The 20,452-nt window shown below is 39.5% G+C and overlaps 1 protein-coding gene across 2 annotated transcripts in view; it reads right to left on the minus strand.

Annotated features, from left to right (window-relative positions):
- The window catches only part of dlgap3 (discs, large (Drosophila) homolog-associated protein 3), an 88,319-nt gene that overhangs the window by 12,508 nt on the left and 55,359 nt on the right, over positions 1 to 20,452 (minus strand). For both annotated transcript variants that reach the window (XM_041967100.1, XM_041967099.1), the window contains exons 3-5: positions 7,663 to 8,819; positions 2,051 to 2,265; positions 46 to 148 (exon numbers count right to left, since the gene is read on the minus strand). In XM_041967100.1, the coding sequence (XP_041823034.1) occupies positions 46 to 148; positions 2,051 to 2,265; positions 7,663 to 8,745 (1,401 nt within the window). In that variant the 5' untranslated portion in view covers positions 8,746 to 8,819. The remainder of the gene's footprint in view (positions 1 to 45; positions 149 to 2,050; positions 2,266 to 7,662; positions 8,820 to 20,452) is intronic.

Below are 20,452 nucleotides of genomic sequence, written 5' to 3' on the forward strand. Positions count from 1 at the left end.
ATGTCATATTTAAATTTCACATCTTCAAATTATAATGTAATTTACCTGTGAGCTGGTCAAAGACCGGGTGTAACTGCGAGAGCGGGTGTGGGTTTTGGGTGCAGTTCTGCTGTTAGGGTAGGAATCTGTACACTGCTTGCAGGAGTACCTGAGATTTACACAGAGAACATTATCAAGTTACTGTGATACAGCGAATCAACAATTTTTATTCATTTGATGCTACACTGGCAGTAAAATCTTCAGCCATTTGGTTTACTATTTTAGTCAATGTTTGTAACACACACAGCGCACCATTTGTTTAGCCGCAACTATCACGTAAAATTTCAATGAGTCACGCTGTATCACCAGCTGGGCTTTTACTGCATTCCTATGACATTCAGGGCAGCAAAATGGGATTTTTTAAAAATATTTCAGCAATTTATCATAATGTAATGCAAGTGTATGCAAGTGTAGATAGATACACAGATTACCTACAGACACACACACACACACACACACATATATATATATATATATATATATATATTGTGTTATATAGTGTGTTTTCTCCATAAGTAGTTACAGTTTGTTGCAGAAAGAAGAACAAAGTGTGACACACTCAGACCTTACAAGCATCTGTCTTTCATTCAGTTAACTCCTTTTCTGCCCTGGGGCTTTCAAGAGCAGCCTTTTCCAGACACAGAAATATGTTTCTTAATATCTTAAACAAAACAGATGGTCAAACAGGTAAGCAGCATCTGGTGAAAGACTACCAAGATATTGGAAATGTAGAATGCAGGATTTATTTGTTAATTTTTTGTAGCTTCACTCATACGAGAGGACTAAAAGTAGGAGATAAGGATATGTGTAAGGATACAAGTAAGGATGCAGGCATTGGGAAATGATGCATTAAATACTATTGAAAAACATTGTTTTTGAGGTTAAAATACAATTTTAAGAAGCCTGGAAGTCACCTTTATTCTTCAATACAGCCTAAATACTTGAAGACATTCTGTTTTTTTTTTTTGTTGTTGTTGTTTAGAAATTTCTTTCATTTTCAGAAACATTCTTGAAGGACGCACTGCAGATGATGCTGAGATATGCCAATTTTTCAGATAAAAGCCCTACATTGTTGGTGCCATGAACACTATTTAATATGTTTAACTGTTTTTTTTTGGCCACTAATGTAAATAGAAAAACTGGAAACAGAAGATGCATCCTTTGCTTTTGTTGTCTGTTATGTGTAGACACAACACTGGTCCATCCCTTGAGTTTGGTGTCCTCAATGCAAATGTCAATGTTAAGTGGATTCACAGGATAAAAGAACACATCCCTCTGGAAATGGTGATTGGCAAAGAAGCAGACTGAGTGAAAAAGTAGCCGATTTTAAAGAAAAACTTTTAAAGAACTTCAGAAAGCCTGAATAACGATTGTTAAAGAACATTTTAAAAGATGAAAAGAAAGTCTGGCTCCTTAAGCGTAAAGCAAGCTTATCACAAAACTTAAAAACGTGATTATTTCTCCTCTTTAATACCAGCAGTTGGTACGATGACACATAACCTGAGCAACATGCCTAAATGTGTGGGGAGAGCTTTTATATAGTATGTCTTATTTTTTCAATTAAGATAATAAGCAAACATTTTTATCACCGCAGGTTTAAATAGTTTAATTTTGTTACACTAATTTACTTTCAGTTTTAAAGTTTTAAAGCAATCAAAGACACAAGTCTGGAGCTGCTTTAGGCTTGTCTTCCAAATCTACGATATATCAGTGTTATGTAAAAATATCTCCATGGTAAAATGTAAGGTCACTAATGAAGAAAACCACTTACCTTTTTTTTCTCCCTGCAAGTTTGTGTTTGTTTTTCTTTTGTACAAATACTTACACATTACCATTTGCATATTCTACCATCACTACTTCTAAGGCATCTGAGTAGTTCCTATTAACTATTTTGTCCATGTTCTCTTTTTTTCACAATAATTTAAACTTTTATAGCCGAGATTTGTAAATTTAATTGGAAGCTTTGGGGCTCTGTTTTGCAGCAGTAACATTTGTATTTGTGGCCTTTGACCTTTGATCCATGCTGATAGACCGTCTGAAGGCTTCCCTCTGGGCGATCAGCGTGGACTTAGGCGACGCTTTGGGGCTTGTGTCTGAGTCGGCACTATCGTCATCCCCCATGGCCTTGATGTAGCTGCCGCTTCTCATCCGACGGCATGGAATTTCCCCTCCGCTGTCCATTGCTCCGCCCCCACCATATCCACCTCCCCAGTCTTCTGAAGGGACCTGAGACACATTCAGATTCACCCAAACGTTCACATAGTCAAAAATGACCAACTTATATTGATTTATCAAAAAATACAAAATGTAGTGAGTAGTGATATGAGACTTATGAAGATTTCTAGTAGGATTCTGTAAAAACATGTTAAAAGGGTTAAAATATGTTAAAGTAAGTATTCATTCCGCTTTGACACCAGTTAGCCACAATGGAATATAATCAGTCTGGAGATATTGAAATGTTTTCATTGCAATTTTTTGGCAGTTTTCACAGTTTAAAGACAGAAATATGTTTCATTGCTGAAAAATATTTCACACATCAGACGTTGGATTGTCAAACACACACACCACCTCGACCAGCCATGCTCGTGCACACAATGAAAGCAGAAACATGCACAGATGTGCATACATGGAAAATGATGTCAGAAAAGGGAGAGAGAAAATGGACAAAGGGACTTACAGAAAGAGAGAAACTCTGACAGCTGGAGAAACACTGACAGAAAAATAAAAACAGAGTAAGCAAGAAGCTGACAGATGGAGAGCAAATAAATAAATATCCAGAAAGTCAAGTAAAAAGAGCCGAGAGGACTGCAAACAGAATGTAGGGAGGTAGCAAACACTGAGAGCAGACATATTGTACAGGGCAACAGAATATGAAACAGAAGAGCACAATGACAGACTTCAGAGCGCTGAGGGCAGGAAAGCAGAGAAAATGATTTCCTGCTGGGAAAACAAAATGAGACACACATGTACACATCAAGACAAAAAAATGAGAAAAGAGTCAAAATATGGAAAACTGATGAGGCCATGAAATTAAAGAACTACGCAAGCAATGAAGCAATCTTCAAGTTACTTAAATGTTGATTTTTGTGACAATGCAGTTATGATATCAGGGTTTTAATAGAGCAAAGCGACACTCTGGAAATCCTTTATTCATCTACAAGGACTCACAATCAGCTGCTTTTTAATCACACACACACAAACATGAGTGAAAAAAAAAACATAAAAAGATTATTCATAAATCATGCTTCAACATTGAGTGGCTTTAATGGGTATAAGACATGCAGAAACCAGCCAGCTGTATGTGGAATATGGGAAGTCGATGGATGTTCCTGTGAGTGAAGATATGTATTTACACCCAAAACAGGACAAAGAGTGTTTGTTTTTCTTCTTTCCATGACATCAGCCTGTAAACACAACGATTTGATTTGAAACAGAAGTCATGTAAATATCTGCTTTCTGTATCTGACTGTGTGGATTGTAGTAAGACAACTGCAAAATGGGCAGTGTTGGAAAGAGCTACTGTGCATGCTGAAAAAAAAAAAAGTATGTGTTAGAGGTTAATGGGTTGAATGAAAAAATGACTAACCACAAGAAAATAAAAAGTCTCCAGAATCAGGTGATGGATCTCTGTGCATTTGTTGTAATGACTGGCCCTCTCTTACATCTTCACAAGTGTATCTTTAATCAACAACATTTTAGATAGTTACACCTTTTGCCTTGCACTTACAATTTATTTACTTTAAGGACCATGTTGTTCAACATATGGGTGTACATGTGCATATGTATTCCATTGAATCCCACTTTTTGTCTTGTATCACGAAAGCAACATAGAGTATACACAGCTTCTTATGCTTTTCAGCCTTTCAGTAGTTGCTTATACGGTGAGTTTTGCTTTTTCACAAAACCATGTGGCCAGATGAAAACACCTACTCATACTGCCACACACAGACAGTCAGGGCCCTGGGCTGGCGTCCAGCTGAGTGTGTGTTTTTAAGGTCATCACTTAAAAGATGATTCAGCCTAATCTCCTGATTCCTGTGGCCTTCCACTATCTCTCTCATTTCCTCATTGAGTTCTTTCTCTCCTCTCACGTTGCCCCTTGGCTACCATCACCTGCTTTATCTCTTTTCGATTCCTGAGCTTGCTTTTGTTATCTCTGCATCCCCTTACCTTGCTCTCCTTGAGCCTCTATCTTTTCCCTCTTTCCCCTTTACCTCCTCTGCCTTCATTTCCCTCTCACTACATATTCTCATTTTTTTAATCGTTTCTTATCTATCACTCACAGGCCAAGGGGAATAGGAGGGGAGAGGCTTAGGGAATTGGAGTGTCAGGCTCTGATGCCACACATTGTGATTGGCGTTGACGCTGCAGGAGAAGACCTTGCACATGTTACTCTGCATCTGACCAATGTAATTCAAACTTGTGAAAATTCACTCAGTTTCTTTTCTTTCTTTTTTTTCTTTTCAGAAAACCTGATTGACGATCTAGGGTAGAACCTAAAGTAAGGACATGCTTATATGTAACAAGAACTGTCCCAGACTAGCAAGAAAAATCTCAAGCAGATCTAAAATATATTTCAGTGTCACTTTGTGTTTCTGCACATACTTTTTTAATAAAGTGAGGTGTAAAGAAATCATTGTTAAATAAAGTTAGAATATTTAAACAATGAACTTATTATCAGCTTTTCAGATATTGGGGAAAATTAATGAATGCTTTTCTCCAGACACAAATTAAAATAATACATTTTGTACAACTTAAAATAGCTTTGTCTCATTTAGCATTCCGGATTTGTGACTAGGCAAACTGTATATGTTGCAGGGGTGAGAAAACACCAACCATGGTCCACCAGAGAAGACACAACACAGCTGGGCATACACTGAGTGCAGAGGGAGACGTGTACAGTACAATAGAGGTACCACACTAAAACCACTGACAAGCCTAACCACTGATGAACTGACTTGTAACTGACAGGCTACTCGTTTGAAATGAGAAAGCATCTATTCAACCTTGGGAGCAACTCGTGCATCTGAGCAACACCCGCAACTGCCTTGGCTGGGCATTAGCATGTAAATCCATCAGACACAGAGCTGTATTAGCATGCATTTGAAATGTTTAGTGACCTGGTGAAGTCACACTGTGTTCCATTTGAAGTCAGAACTCAGAGCTGGGAGTGATGTGTTCCAGTTAAGCATGTTACAGTCGTAACTTGGAAAACCAGTAGAATTTATTTTGTTGTACTCTGTAAGTTAACTATTATTAGCAATGCAAGCTATTAAGCGATACGCTCATTTGACATACAAACAATAGCAGCCACTGATAGAGGTGCTAATAAATGGTATATTTTTACCAGTTTGTGTGGGGCAGCCATGTTGGATTTTTTAAAATTTGGGTAAAGGCCCATTTATGCTTATAACTGAGCCTTAATGATTTCCAATTTCATATAGAACACACAGCAACAGAGGACTCTATTCCTTTTAGAGAAGTTTTATGTTGAACTATCATTGTAACAACCATTACAAATATCAGGCTCTTTAGCTTTTAAATTAACTGCAATCACCAGTAGGTTATTAGCTTTGTCTTTCTACCAGCTGATCATAGCTGTATCAAAACAGTATAATTGAAGGCAGCTGAACCTCTTCGAAGAGCTGAAATATGATTAAAAAAATTACTCAAGAAAAGAGAAGTGACGCTAATAGTGGGTCCCCCCTCAATTTTCTGACTTTTATCATCTTGTGAAAGGTGAATCATTGCGACAAAAAGTCTAATATTATATATTACATGGCTCTGTGTTAAAGGGAAAAGTCTTTGTTAATTGTCATTACAAGCATCCTTAAAGAGGTATTGTAGTGATAGAAGTTATTTGATATATTTAAGAGAAAGAAGTTTTCAATTTTGAATTGTTGCTTCAAAATTGTACCTGTGCTGTTGTTTCTCCCCAGGTCTCGTCCTGGAGGAACAGATCTGAACAACTCTGCATCTGAAGTTCAAGGCAGCAGCCAGCTCTGAAGTCTTGGTTCTCTCTGGCTAACCTCAGCACATTTAAACGTAACACAATATTTTCTCAATACACCGTCTCTCGATTCCTCCCAAGAGTGATGGTGACGCCTAGAGATACAAGAAAAGCTGCAGAAGTGAAGTTCATTTTGTGTCCTGAGGTGTGAATGTGATGCTACCCTAAAGTACATGGGCAAATTGTGTAAGGTTTATCCTTTGAGAACAGCCACACACACAACAGTCTCTCTCTTCTATCAGCAGACCTCAGCTGTGTCTAAAGGATGAGAGTTGGAAAAACACCAGGGACTCCTGTGGCTACCTGCTGTTTCTGTAGAAACACAGTCTGCGTGGTAGAACTACCTCAACACAGTTGGAGGTTTATGTGTATTTTTCTGTGTGTTTGTGCTCTCAGTGGCCTTTTCAGGTGTACTCTCTGCTACAGCATTTTGCTTTGTCACTTTAGAAAGATTTGCGTCTACAAAAGGCATGAGTGGGAACTGGAAAAATTCCAGATTTTAGATTAACGCATGCAAGTTGGAGTGGGAAACAGACTTTTTGGAAAACAGAGTGGTTATTTTTATGTTGATGATCAATCTTATCAAACAGCAAAATATCAAGACAGTCAATCAGGTTCCGTGAGGTCAAGTATTTTACATTTAATGCTTTTAGCTAGGGGGTACTCTTATTACACATTGTGTATGCGCAATTTTCCTCATTTTTAAAGAACATGCTGTTGTTCTGAATTTTAAAGCTATTAACACAGTAAAAACCTGTGAATAAACTGATGAGGGGTGCCCTTATTGCAGGGATAAAGCCATTGTGCTTAGGTTAAATAGATATTTTGCAATGACAGGCTTGTTTTCACTGCAGGATCAAAATTGTAGTATCTAAGCACCCCAACTTGTTGGCTATTTGACACAAATGGAAATACCAGTTAGTTTCAAGGCTGGTGACACAGATACTGCCCTTGTAGGACCTCTTTCAGCCTTGTTTATGAGAGAAAAAGTTCCTATCCCCAGCTTGTAAAATTGCTGGGTTGTGCTTGACCCCTATTGTTTACCCTTGGAACGAATGTCATTTTTCTATTTGAAGCAAGACACAGAAAGGCTGTAAAGCCCTAAACACAGTAGATTATATTTTGGAGGGGAGCACCACTTCCTGAGTTCCAACAAACAGATTGGTACATTGGCCGCTGTGTTTTTTGCTTTCTTGGCTTAAGGTAGCGGCAGCCAAACAACTTGTGACTTCAAGATGATAGTTCACAAGTAAGAGGATTTTTCAAGTTCCTGTGGGGCAAACATAACCCTGACTTGTGTAACTGTAGCAGGCGGACATCCAGGAGAAAATTACTGAATAAATGTGGCTTTCCTCTCCTTGGTAAATTGCTTTTTAACACTGCTTCATTTTTTTGGCCATACCCATTTAACCCATATTGCTCTTTCAGCTTACCTGAATGCTCCCAGCCAATGGGTCATCCCATTGGAAAGTGCAGATTATGGATCAACCTGCGGATCATTGCTACTATCAATGACGAGTGTCAGACAGTTTACTTGTACGACACTTTCTCTGTGTCTGAGGTACTGAAACTGGATATAGTTTACATTTGTTGATATGTAGGTGTACACAAACCTGGAGATAGTGGAAGGTTCTCTCCTTCATCTTGTTTTCAACGGGTACCAGGGCTTTGTCATAACCTCCTCCCCTGCTTGAAGGATAAACCTCTCTGGCCTGACTCACTGTCATGGCCGACCAAGTGCTCCTCTTCAGTGAGTGACCTTGGTGCCCATGAGGCCCTCCTCCCTCACTCCCAGTCAGAGCCAAAGTGTTGCAGGCCATACATTCGCCTGATCCGGGACCAACACCTCGCTCCTTAGGTTTCTTCATGGTTAGCTCCTGAATGGCAGCATCCAGGCTCTCGTGTCCACTGGGATACCCCCGTCTACCGCTGACCAAGAAGCTGCTGTCGCTGTCCAGGTTGTCGTCAGAGCTCCACCAGCCTGCGGTCCTGCTGCGATGGCGTCTGCCTGACTCATGCCGTGAGTCTCCACTCTTGCTCCGCTCTCGAGACTTGTTCCTCCTAGTTGAGCGAGACTGGTGGCCCGAGTAGTGGCTCTCTTCCCCTCCACTTCTGTGGCCTCCCCCTCTCTCCCCTCGGTATTCCCCACCACCCCTTGTGCCATTGTACTCCCGTTTGGATGGTGCTTCCAGAGAATGGGACTTGGCAAAGAGGCGCTGCACTGAGTTGACCAAATGGCGGATGCGTGAGGGGCTCTCGCTGCGTGGCTCAGCACCCCCGCTAGCATTGCGTTGGTACTGCAGTGTGTGGAAGCCATCAGGATGGAAGGGCACCTGCTTTTCAAACTGATCCATCAGGTTTGGGGGAATGCGGTGCATCTTCCCTCCATGGCCTGAGGATAGGCACTCTTCACAAGAATCAAACGACTGGAGAGGTGGGTGCTGACTGGGGTGGGATCGAGGAAAGGTGCCACCTCCAGAGTGGCTATGGGAGTGTGAGTGTGCGTGTGAGTGGGAGTGATGCCTTTCCAGTGCCAGAGCCTCAGCTGGACCTCCTGGAGGGTAATAGTGACCATCACTGTGACCATGGTAGTAGTCTCTGCCCGGGCCGTCACAGTCCTCTGGCGTGCAGTGGCAGGGGCCTCCACCGCCGGAGGAGTGCTGAGACATGCTACGGCTGACATGGTACCCTTTCATAGGCACCGGGGCATGGTGGGCCGTCCGGGCCGAAAGGGGGCGCTGTGGGCGTGACAGGGCTGCACCGGTCTCACCTGGAAAATAAGAAGAATTATTTTGGCTTTATAAACATAGTATTCACGACTTATCATTGCAATGAGTAATATTCTGTTGTGTCAATAGACAGCACAACTGTGAGATAACCAGGAAGCTTGGCTGACAGTTATTTTGAGAGAAAAAATGATAAAAGACAAAGAGAATACAAAGCATAAAGGGAATTTAATCTGCATTTGAAAGTACATAAAAACAAAAGTATGATTCTTTTAAAATATGATTCCCATGTGAGTACAGTTATCAAAAACAGTTTCTAAACTGTATCTGTTTGTTTGAGTCGGGGAGGTGCAGTGGTGTGAAACTTGTGCTTTGACTTAAAAATTAATCACAACACAAAGAAATGAAATTATCTGATTGATGTCCACAGTGCCTTCTTTTTTTTTTTACATAAAGTGGGTCCATGAATTTAAAGTGACAACAAGGATGTTATTTTTTTCCCTGATGAACATTTTATTGATAGTACACTAGTACACACATAACAAAAGACAAACAATGCCTGGATGAGTGTTCACCCCACAAGCCGCAAGATGCGATCACCGATACCTTTCTTCTTCACATTCATCTTACAGACTGCTTTGCTAATAAGTCAAGAACACAGTGTGTTTTCGTCCTTCTCAGTGTCTTTTCTTTAGATTCTGCCTCATTCTCTTGTTTAGCACCTCTGGCTCCTCTCTGCTTTTTATTGTTTCATTCCCATCCTTGCGCTCCTTTTTGCCCGTCTTTACTTCATCCAGGTCTGCAGGAAGTGTCTGAGCATTTTCATGATTTACAGCTGAGGTGTGTTTATTGATCACTTGCATCGTAATGTAAAGAAGATACGAGTGTCAGAAACCTTCCAAACTGACACATAAATGTCTGTACAAACCATTACAGGGTGATTACTAAACTGCAACAGCTATGAAGTGCAACACACAAAAACACAAACACAACAAGGAAAATGTCTAAACTTCACAAAATAGTGACATTTTCAAAAAAATGTGTTTTTCAGAATGATGCTTTGTTTTTATGTTTTCTTGGTGTTTTTGTGAGGCTGTCTATGTCAGAAATATATCTGACAAATGTTGTAGTCTGTTTTTTCTTTGTTTTAAGTTATTTTAAAAGTTGGTTTAAAAATGAAAACTGTGTTTCTTTCATTTTATATAAACTTAGCACACAAAGTAAGGATTTTTGTATTTGGGTAATGATTTCTTCACTTTTATAATACCAACTGGCGTTGTATTATACATCATTGGAAAGCCTGATTAGTCATCTTTACAACCAGGTATAACTTGTAAGGATCTTGCTTCTGCTGAATGAGCAACACAGCTAAATGTGTGGGTGTGTTGTACACACAAGACTGACGAACACAAACATGCTAATAGTGTTTTAACAGCTTCTGGTAGAGGATTGGGAAACCATCCCACAGTAAAATGTGACCAAGCTGGTGACCAGATTGAGAAGAAGATACCCAGCTGTTGTGGCTGCATTTGGATCTTCTACACTCTACTGATGTCCCTGACAGTGTAAAATTAATTAAGTGTAAAAATGGCCAATGTCTTGCTTTTTTCTTATTGCTGTGGGAAAATGCAATCATTTAATTCACAAAAAATCTCATGAGACTGAATACCAAAAGGAGAATTTTGGAAGGGATTTTGCCACATTTTTTGGGGGGAATTACCCACACATTTAGCTGTGTTGCTCATTCCACAGAAGCCCAATCCTTACAAAATTAGACCTTGTTTTAAAGGTGACTAATCAGGCTTTCAAATGATGTATACTACATCACCAAAGAAATAATAGGCCAAACACTAATTTCCTTAATTTTTTTATGCTGTTTACATTGTTGTGTGTTTAATTGTGTTACTTAACCTGTTTTTGATTTAAAGAAAAAGTGCTTTTTAATTTAACTTGTGTTTCTCAAATGCTGTGTTTCATGAAGGGCTGTTTTGTCTTTTTTTTTTTTAAGTGTAACTACACCCTCTACTTTTTGCCTAACTCCACCCACTGTCGAATTTGAAAAATGTCTGAAACTGCAAATTTTGGGGTGATCAGCGTGCTGAGAGTGTGCGGGTCAGGGTACACAGGCAGAAATGATTGACAGACAGCAGCTCAGCTCACTAGCAAGATGCAGAGCAAGGTTTACAAAGCACCTACGCCACAGAGCGTCTTTGAGGTGGAAGACTTTTCCCCTCCTGAATCTCCTCAGCTACACATGAACAAAGTGGTCCTGAACCGTATCAGTCTGAGCTGTTAGCGCTGTTATGCTGAAGTGTCAGCAGCTCCAGCAGACTGGAAAGCTGTGGAGACTCGCAGCAGGTTGTGGCAGCTGCAAGAAGTGCTGCTGTAAGTTGCTGCTGCTAAAATTACAGCTGCTCTCTGTCGCCAGATGAGGATCAGCAGGTAAAGAATAAAGTCCGGTGTTACTTTTACACCCCTCAAAAACTCAAATCCGTCCCATCTGCGGAATATTTAATCAGAAACTCAGTGAAAGAATAGAAGTCTAAAACTAGCAAATCTACATCAAATAAGCTCACGTCCCTTTTATACATAGGCGTGGTTTTCTATGCCTGCAAGGTGAGGACCCATCTGTTTGTATTTAGAGGAAGGGGGCTGTGGGGTTTTTAAAATGTTCTCATTATGTAGATAACCTCTCTGTGTCATGAAAAACATAACCTGGTTTTACAGTGTAGAGGTGTTATGAGCCATTTTTACCCACAAAATCCTGTTTTTAAAATAAACAAAAAAATACAAATTTTATTAACAGTACATGTGATTTTTATCACAATTATTTAAATCTTGGTTGTTTACTGCTCAAAAAACACATTTTTGGTTGTACTACCCTTTTAACTGATATCCTGTTTTGTGAAATGCTGTAGCTGTTTTCTTCCTGCTTTTAAACATTTTTCCTGCAAGCTTTTGGGGTTTTATTTTAAAGGTATTTTGTTCTTTGAAAAAGTATTTTTCTTTAAGTTTGGTCATTTGGTTTTGTTGTTTTCTTTAGTAAAAAATGAATGAATGAGTCACAGTGTCCAGGTGACCAAGATAAAAGCAATCAGCTGGTGCCTGAGAAAAATACAGGTAATGCAGAGAATGTGATCTTCCCCACAAAGCAAACACATTGAGTGAAATCACCACAAATTGTCAGGATGCAGCAAGGATGTGGCACAATGTAGGCCTTATCATCCCCATGATCTGGCTGCTGTAAGTACTAGTAAGTGGAATGTAAACAGGACAGAGATTACTTTTGGATTGCTTTCTCCTCAGCACATTGATAACAACTGAGATTACATTCTACATGTGGTAATCATACTTTATTGGGCTGACATTAAATGCCTCTGATGTAATCACATCCTCTATTAACCACCTCTTCACTGACTATATAATGAATCACAGACACACAACTGGTTCATAATGCCTGCAAGCATTTCCTGCCATTTCTAAATTTGATTAGATTAAGATGAAATTAGTTGATGAGAGCCAAAATGGAGCTGTTCAACTGGATCAGATTCTCTGGGCTCCTGCGAGTATACTTGCACATGCTTGCTTTCACATAGATATGAGAGTTTGGGGGGGACAGATGCTGGGATAATCATTAAATAAAGCATGGCCTGTTTGCCTTGACTGGATGAGTGAGAAGTGCAACAGAGAAAGCTCACCCACAGCTAGCTGTGTCATTGATGTGGCCGTGACGATGGGCCTCTTCAAGTCTGATTCCTACCGTGAACTGATTTCAGACAGCCGTAGCCCCTTGGTGGACCGTGCCACCTCTCATTATTAGAGTGTATGTTTCTTTGAAAAATATTTAATCAATGAGGATTTGGCTTTCACTGGTCAACACTAACTGCCTGAAACACCTTGTTTGTGGTTAAGCTTCTCTTTCCACTGCTTATTTACATCATCATTAATAATCTCCATTTAGGGATTAATAAAGTATTTGAAGTATTTTTTTATTTTAATTTCATCACCATAATACAGCTGCATATAATCTGCTTGGAGGCAAGTTTGACTCTGTTCAAATAAACATTTGAGCTGACTAGCTGACTAGCGTTCTATCATCGTGGTCTAATCAGAGCAGAGTGGCCTGACTGGGAGGCCAACGGTTAATGCTGCCTTGCAGTGGTGGGTTAGTGGTGATTGCCTGGGGCACTGGGGTGGGTGATGATCATGTTGAGTGGCTGTCTGCAGGGTGGGTGGTTCTCAGGCTTAAGGGGTCCTGGGAAATGGACCCTGCCTGCCTCTGGGTGGCCATCACCCAACCACCTGGGGACTGTGCTTCATGGCATCAAAAACTCTGGCTGGGGCCTTCCTCTGTCATCTTCTGGGCACATGCATTATCATCCCTGTGGAGGCTGGCTGGGATTCGTGCTCCAGGGTGGCTGCTGGTCTCCCAGGTCCTTGGGGTGACCCTGGTGTGCCACTGATATTTGCAGGGGCTCAATCGTACAATAACACTCATCCACTAATCATTCCTGATATTTTGGCCCCACATTTACTACCCTGCTAATTTGTTGTTGTAATTCATGTTTTTTTTCCAGCTTGTCTGTCTTTTTATAGGTGCTCCCGATTATTGTCAGCTTTGTTTTTATTGCAGATGCCGTAGTTTGTTTTCTGTTTCCTTACAGGTGTAGCAGCTGTTTGTCTGGATTTTCTGTTTTGAGTAAACAGCTGATGTTGTTGCTTTATTTCTGGTGTATTTATGTCTCCTTTTTTTAGGAGCGCCTTAAACATTTTTTTTCGTGAAATGTGCCATCTTCATTTATTCTTTATCAATAACACATATACTGAAATTTACACATCCTAACAAATTCCACATGTATTCCCTTTACAATGTTTCTAACAGTATTCAAACAGACCTTATGGTTGCTAAACATACTACAATTTTTTAACAGAAGCCTAAAAGAGAGACATGGTGGACTCAAGAGATTAACATTATGTCTCTAATTAAAAGCAGGTAATTTTTTTTATAGTTTGTGTGATGGAGCTAGCTAAAAAGTGCCCAAACTGGAGATATGATGTGGGTAGGTATTTAGTTAAACCAACATTGCCAGCAGTGTCAGTGGATTCACTGCCAACTCATAGACAATACTAATTAAATATTTTAAATATATACTGAGGAGCATTAATGTGAATGGTGCTGTCTCTGTATATAGCAAATAAACTTAAATTCCCTCCTTATAGGTCAGAAAGTTGATGTATTTTCAGATGACAGTATATTTTTCAGTGCTTTAACAGTGGCTAAACTTTAAGTTTGAACACTATATATAATAAGTTGTTAAATCAGAATTTTTGCAGTGTATGTTACCAATGCGAGTGTGTCTTTATGTATAGAAAGCGAAGTGAGCAGTGCTCAGCCTGAAGTAATAAATTAAACCATGTTTTGTTTATTATGGAGTCTTTGGCTTTGGAGCATGCTGCCAGCTAGGGGGTTGTCAGTCATTGTGACACACATACCGTACACAAGCCTGAATTTATGACTGTGCAGATACTGACAACAGGCACATACGCACAGATAGACAACCAAAGGGATATAAAAGACATGAATGAATGTTGGCTGTCGCTTATTTTTATGTTCTTCTTTCTGTCATCCTGTCTTCTTCCCTTGCAGTCTTTCCTCCTGACCTACTTCTATCCATCCTCCAGTCATGTCTCAATCCGCCACAGCTCTCATTCGTTCATCGTTTTATTTATTTATTTTTTTCACCTGTCAGTCCGTCTGGATCTGCGCCTGCCATCCTTTTTCCTGAGTTAATTAGAAAGTTTGTTTCCATTCTATGCATCTTGAACTCAACTCATCAATCAAACAGTGGTCTCTATTATGCATTTCTTGATAGACAATAGTGGATTATAGTTTCAAGTTTACATATTTTTTTCTTTTGTTCTCTTTCAGCCTCCCTTGCTGCTGCAATTTTTGACATCTCTTCAAACAGAGAAAATTGCAATGTGATTGCACTTTAATTATTGGAGCTGATCCTATATCCCTCACTTCCTCTTGTCCTTCTTTCTTTCTTTTTTTTTTTTTTGGACATTTATATTGCCCTTTGCTTTCCTTCCTTTCTCAGTGTCACTTGAAATGTTGAGAAACGGCTCAGTCGGAGCTGTTCAACATGCTTTTGCTGTTTAACAATGCTTGGAGTCGATGGGGATTGTTACAGAGACTTCAGTCTGGAGCAGTTTCATTTTAATATTCATGCGATCATGCCAGCTGCTCTGACCCAGTTTGCAACAGCTGAGTCTGCCTGCTCTTTGTGGTCTCTGTGAGTACTGGGTCAAAAGGTGTTTCGCTTCAGTGGAATACTGTAAACTCAACATCTGGAAAAGCGGACTTGATTAATGCTTTCTGATACTTGCTTTTGTTCTTCTGGAAGCATTGCTCAAAGAAATTAATAGTAGATTTGCATGAAGATCAGTGGGCAGGAACTTACAGAGCTAATTACTGAGCCTTTTAATTAGATGTAAATGATAATCCAGTTCTATAAAATACAAAATTTGCAGCAATAATAATTTTGCCAGAAAACACTTATGCTTTACATTTAACAAAAAGACTCAGCAAGACATAGGACATATTAATTAAGAGTCACACAGATATTAATGGGTGATTTTGGAAGTATACGAGCTACATCTTTGTCTCTCCCGATTGATTTTGGTTTAGTACAATAGATATTTAGTACAATAGAATTTAGTACTATATATATATATATATATATATATATATATATATATATATATATATATATATATATATATATATAAAACAAACAAACAAAAAAAAAACACAGGGTTTGACTTTGAAATAATAAAATACACTGAGTTTTGTAAGCTTGAAATAATCTTATCTCTTGAAGGTTACCCTGTGCTAACTAAAGACAGCACTAACCAGTAACACCTCACAATTTTAGAGGTTTTGCTCAATACCTGTTCTACATTGAGAATAGGCTATTTATTGTCTCAGTGTGAGACAATTAACTGTAATTATGTCTTATTTGAAAACTAAAACTAGCCAAACAGGGAATCTTCAGTTTAGCTAAACTTAGCTTAGCCTAGCATACATACTGGAAAAAGCTGTAGCCTACAGATTCTTTTTAAAAGTAACTAAATCAGAATCTTATTCCTTTAATTCATAAGAAAAATAAACAAACAACCAAAAAATCCCTAAAACATTATATTCAGGGGGTATATGCAACTAACTAGTTAAAATTAATGCAAACTGTCAGAAGTTAGACCTTAGTATCATTATACACATGTTTATGTACTTTGCTAACAGACAGCAGAGCTTAATAGGAGACAATAGCAGACAATAGTTGTGATGAGTCATTATTTTTTTCTAAATGGGCGAACTCTGCAAGGTGGCTATTGTGTGTCTGAATACTGTCTTTGTTTGACTGCAGATACAATGAACCTTGCTACAGCATGGTCAAAAGCAGATATGTCAACCCATTTATGAACACGAGGGTAAACTGCACAAGATTCTTACAGAATTGTGGTCAAACAATAGTAAAGTTTTCATTAGCATGGTTTCTATCTATATGTGCCATTACAGAAGACATCAAAGATACAATTAACAGCCAGCACACTGTGAGCCCAGAATGGAGAGCGGGACAGACAATAGTGAGATGTGTGAAATGGGTTTGGCTCATCTCTGTGTTTGGCGTACTCCTCCTTCTGTCCAGGCCAAAGGCATGCATGCTAAGAAACATGCAGAAGAGCCTGAGTTGCGTTTCTCAGCTTTTTGCCATGAATGATCTATTTTAATTTATCCACAGTTTTTCTCTGACAAGGACTCCCACACATGTCACACACGCAGTATGCTCTTCTGTAGCAGCTGGGCGACTGCCATAGCTAAATCATCATGATCTAGGGAAAATCAAGGATGATGGGAAAGATGAAATATTTTAAGGGTGACCCATGAAAGAAAAATAAGAGTGCGACACTGAGTGAGCTGCAGCTCATCAGCTGTGAACGTACAGAGAAAAGGGGAAAGCAGATATGGAATAAGTAAGAAGAAAATTAGGATACAGATGTGTTTAATGGTTTGACATATTTTTGGACATAAATTTGGAATGACACAAGCAGCAAGCTCTTTGCTGGGAAGTATCAAGTGAACATACAAAGATGATGGTGCAGACATGTGACCTTACACTTAGGTTAGCGGTTGGTAAAGGTAGCCGTCATCTCAGTGAGGGGGGGAAATATAATCATAATAACCATAAATAAATAAATGAAAATGAAAGAGTAAGGGAAGCAAAAAGCCACCAAGAAAGAAAAAAGGGTAATGTTGGGAGTTTGATAGTAAATGTGTGTGGATCTGTGGGATGGGGTCGCCTCATGGCGGTGGGTCAGTGGGCCAGATTGTTCTGGGGTGGGCTGGGTGGGGGTTGGGGGATTGTAGAAGGAGCCACTGGGATAGGGTTAAGGGTGAGGCAGAGAGGTTGGTGTGTGCATGTGTATGTGTAGGTCTGTGTGTGTGAATATGTGCCAGATTGAGCGGGATATAGGTGAGTATGTGGGGAGGGATCACATGCATTTGTGGAGAGGCCTGGGTGGGCCCGGGGGTAGTGGGTCGTGGGTCTGGGCTCACTGTAGTGCAAGGCAGAAGGGTAGGGGTGGCTGCCTCTGGGCTCTTGGGGCTCGGGGTCCTTTGCTCTGGCCTCCCTGGGTGGCTGGTGCCTCACGTAATCATTACTCTTTTTTTTTTCTGTCCCCTCTGGACAGGTCCAGCAAGATTACATAAATTCCATAAATCAAGATAAATAAGATAAACAATATATTTACATAAATAAGGAAATAAAAAAAATCTGATTATCAAGAGGACCCTTATACCCATAATGGCAAAGTAAATTTACTTGGCACAACACAGCAGCCAGATCATATTGCTACAGTGCTGGACAAGACGAATTTAAAAAAAAGGATACAGATGTATTCATTGGTTTTATACATTTTTAGAATAAATTTAAAATGACACAAGCAGCAAGGTTTTTGGTGGGAAGTATCAAGTTAACATACAAAGATGATGGTGCAGATATGTGGCCTTACATTTAGGTTGGCTGCTAAAGGTAGCTGTCATCTCAGTGAGGGGGGAAATATAATCATAATAACCATAAACAAAGAAATAAATAAAGATGAAAGAGTGAGGGAAGCAAAAATACACCAGGAAAGACAAAGGGAAATGTTGGAATGAAAAGCAGTGGAGGGTTTGATAGTAAATGTGTGTGCAACAGGGATATAAATGATGGGCACAGCACAGGGGAAATCTGCTCCCATCATAAGGGCAGAATTGAATAGTGCCTAGGGGGCATTTCCTGTCAGTCAAACTCCTCCTCTTGCCCTGTTTCCCTTCTCTCATTCTTCCTACATTCTTCAAATCTTCTTTTCCTTCTTCTCACTTGACACCCTGTATTTACACTTCTACTGGATACTTGAGTAGAAACTGGGTCCAACGCTTGCAGGGTTGGCACAGTATTTTTTTCAATAGCATATTTCAGTTAATTCTCAGGGTAATTTTTCTTTGTCTGGGATTTTTTATGGTAGCAGTACATAATATTTGCAAACTTACAAACATAAAGAAAATGTAAGTAAAAATCAACACAATAAACTTAATACCAGAATCCTGTTATTAGCATTAGTCTCATGTCAGGCCCTGCAATGAACTTGCTTTTTACTTTCTGCTAGGTTGGTCTTAAACATGACAAATGATGTGGCTAGGTTTAAGAATCGCAAATGAATGGTTAGGGTAAGGTAAACTTCATGGCTTGTCTCTCTCACATCTATTGCTACTACTATTTCTTTACTACTACTATTAAACCAGTATTAAGGCTTATTCATGCTCCCTTTCTGTACGTAAATTTATATTTCTGTTTCAAATGTTGTCAGATATAATTGCACACATACTCCCACGCATCTTTTATTTTGTCATGGTTCTTTGACAATACATCCACTACAGGGCAGTGCAGATTTACAGTTCATCTACACATTTCAATGCTACTTTCAGACAAAAACATGGCAACGGTAAAGAAGATTATGATAATCTAATGCCCATTTACAGAAATATACATATAAAAAAGCAACAGACTAGATAGAGCAGTTTGTGTGGCCATAAAATACACGGCGACTTCTACTTCTTTGTTCCTTTAACACTGCTGGCTGTTTTGACTGCACACCATAGTTGGTTCAAAGAAATACAATGAGACATTATTGGAGAAAATGAGGAAAAGAAAAAGAGAAAGTAACAGCGCAAGAGCCAATATTGGACTCATATTTTTGGCTGAGGAGAGTTCAGAGCAGAGACAGATGCAAGACCAATGCCAAATTAGCTATTGTTGGGGGGCACCAAAGTGCAAAAATCTGCCAAGGTTCAGTAATGCCGCTTTAAGACCCAGCTGATTCAAAGTTTCAGCCAGCTATTCTTCTTTTAAAGGCAAAGTTGGCCCAGACAGTAAAACCCATCATCTAGAAGCAAGGCTGTAGTGAAAATATCACAGCAGGGAAACAGTCTGGAAAATACTTACAAGAATATCAAAAGCTGCTTAAAAGCACAAGTGAGTTAGCGTATATTTCCTGTCCCTCTGATGCTACTTCTGTGGTGTAGCAGTGCCCTTTTCTCAGGAATTAGACCTTCTGTGTAGGAAGAAGACCACAGCAAGTCCAGTTTGCTTCCTGCACTGGTAAAAACAGCTGTGGAATGGGTCTATTAATTTATTCAATAATAGATGCATTGAGCATAATCAACCATTAACACTACCAATGTCAGTTTTGTGCTTGTGATATAAAATTCTTTTTAATTCCCTATGATCTTGCCATTGTAACTAAATCACACTGATTATATTATAGACATTAGTCCTATTCATTACAATAAAGCCAATTGGCTGATTTTTTTGCACTTTGGTGCCCCCTAACAAAGTATTTTGGCATCTATCTGTTAGTCTTGTCAAGTTTGTTCTGTCTGTCTTGTCTGTTTCCTGTTCTGGCTTGTCTGCTTTATTTTGAAATTCCTAACTCTCCTCTCGTTTCAGGTGCCTTTCCTTCCTGCCATTATGTCTCCTGTTGTGCGAGTCTGTCCAGCCCCGATTGATTTCACCTGCGACCCATTATCACCCATGTCTATATTGTCTGTGTTTTCCCCTGTCTTGTTGCCAGATTGTTGTTTCATGCTTAGAGTATCTTGTCCAGTATAATCAAACCTGTTAGACAGATCCAGCCATTGGGAAAATTGTGTAAATAAACTGATAAAAGATCTACCTTTTGCCAGTTGTCCTGCTTTTGGGTAGCCTGCCTGAGCTACTCATTACACTATTTTGCATCCTGTCTCATATTTGAGTTCTCTCCAGCCAATAAAAGTCAGTCTGTGACTGACTCTTGCTTATCTTTTACTCTGTCATGCTCTCTCTTCCTTTCCCAGTTGTCCTGTTGCATTTCTTTGCTTAGCCATGTGTTGATAGGCAGCTGCTGGCATATGAAGCGGTGCCGTAAAGCAACATAAAGCACTCTAAGGTGAGGCCCCGTGATGGAAAAAAAAACGTGCTGAAGAGTAGTTTCTCTATCTAGGGACAATCAGTCACAGAAAATCCTGTGATTAGGCTGCATGGCGGTGTGGTGGTTAAAATTGTTGCCTCACAGCTAGAAGGTTCTTGATTGGAATAAG

Source organism: Melanotaenia boesemani, chromosome 17 (assembly GCF_017639745.1).
Source record: "Melanotaenia boesemani isolate fMelBoe1 chromosome 17, fMelBoe1.pri, whole genome shotgun sequence".
In the NCBI taxonomy this organism is placed as follows: Eukaryota; Metazoa; Chordata; class Actinopteri; order Atheriniformes; family Melanotaeniidae; genus Melanotaenia; species Melanotaenia boesemani.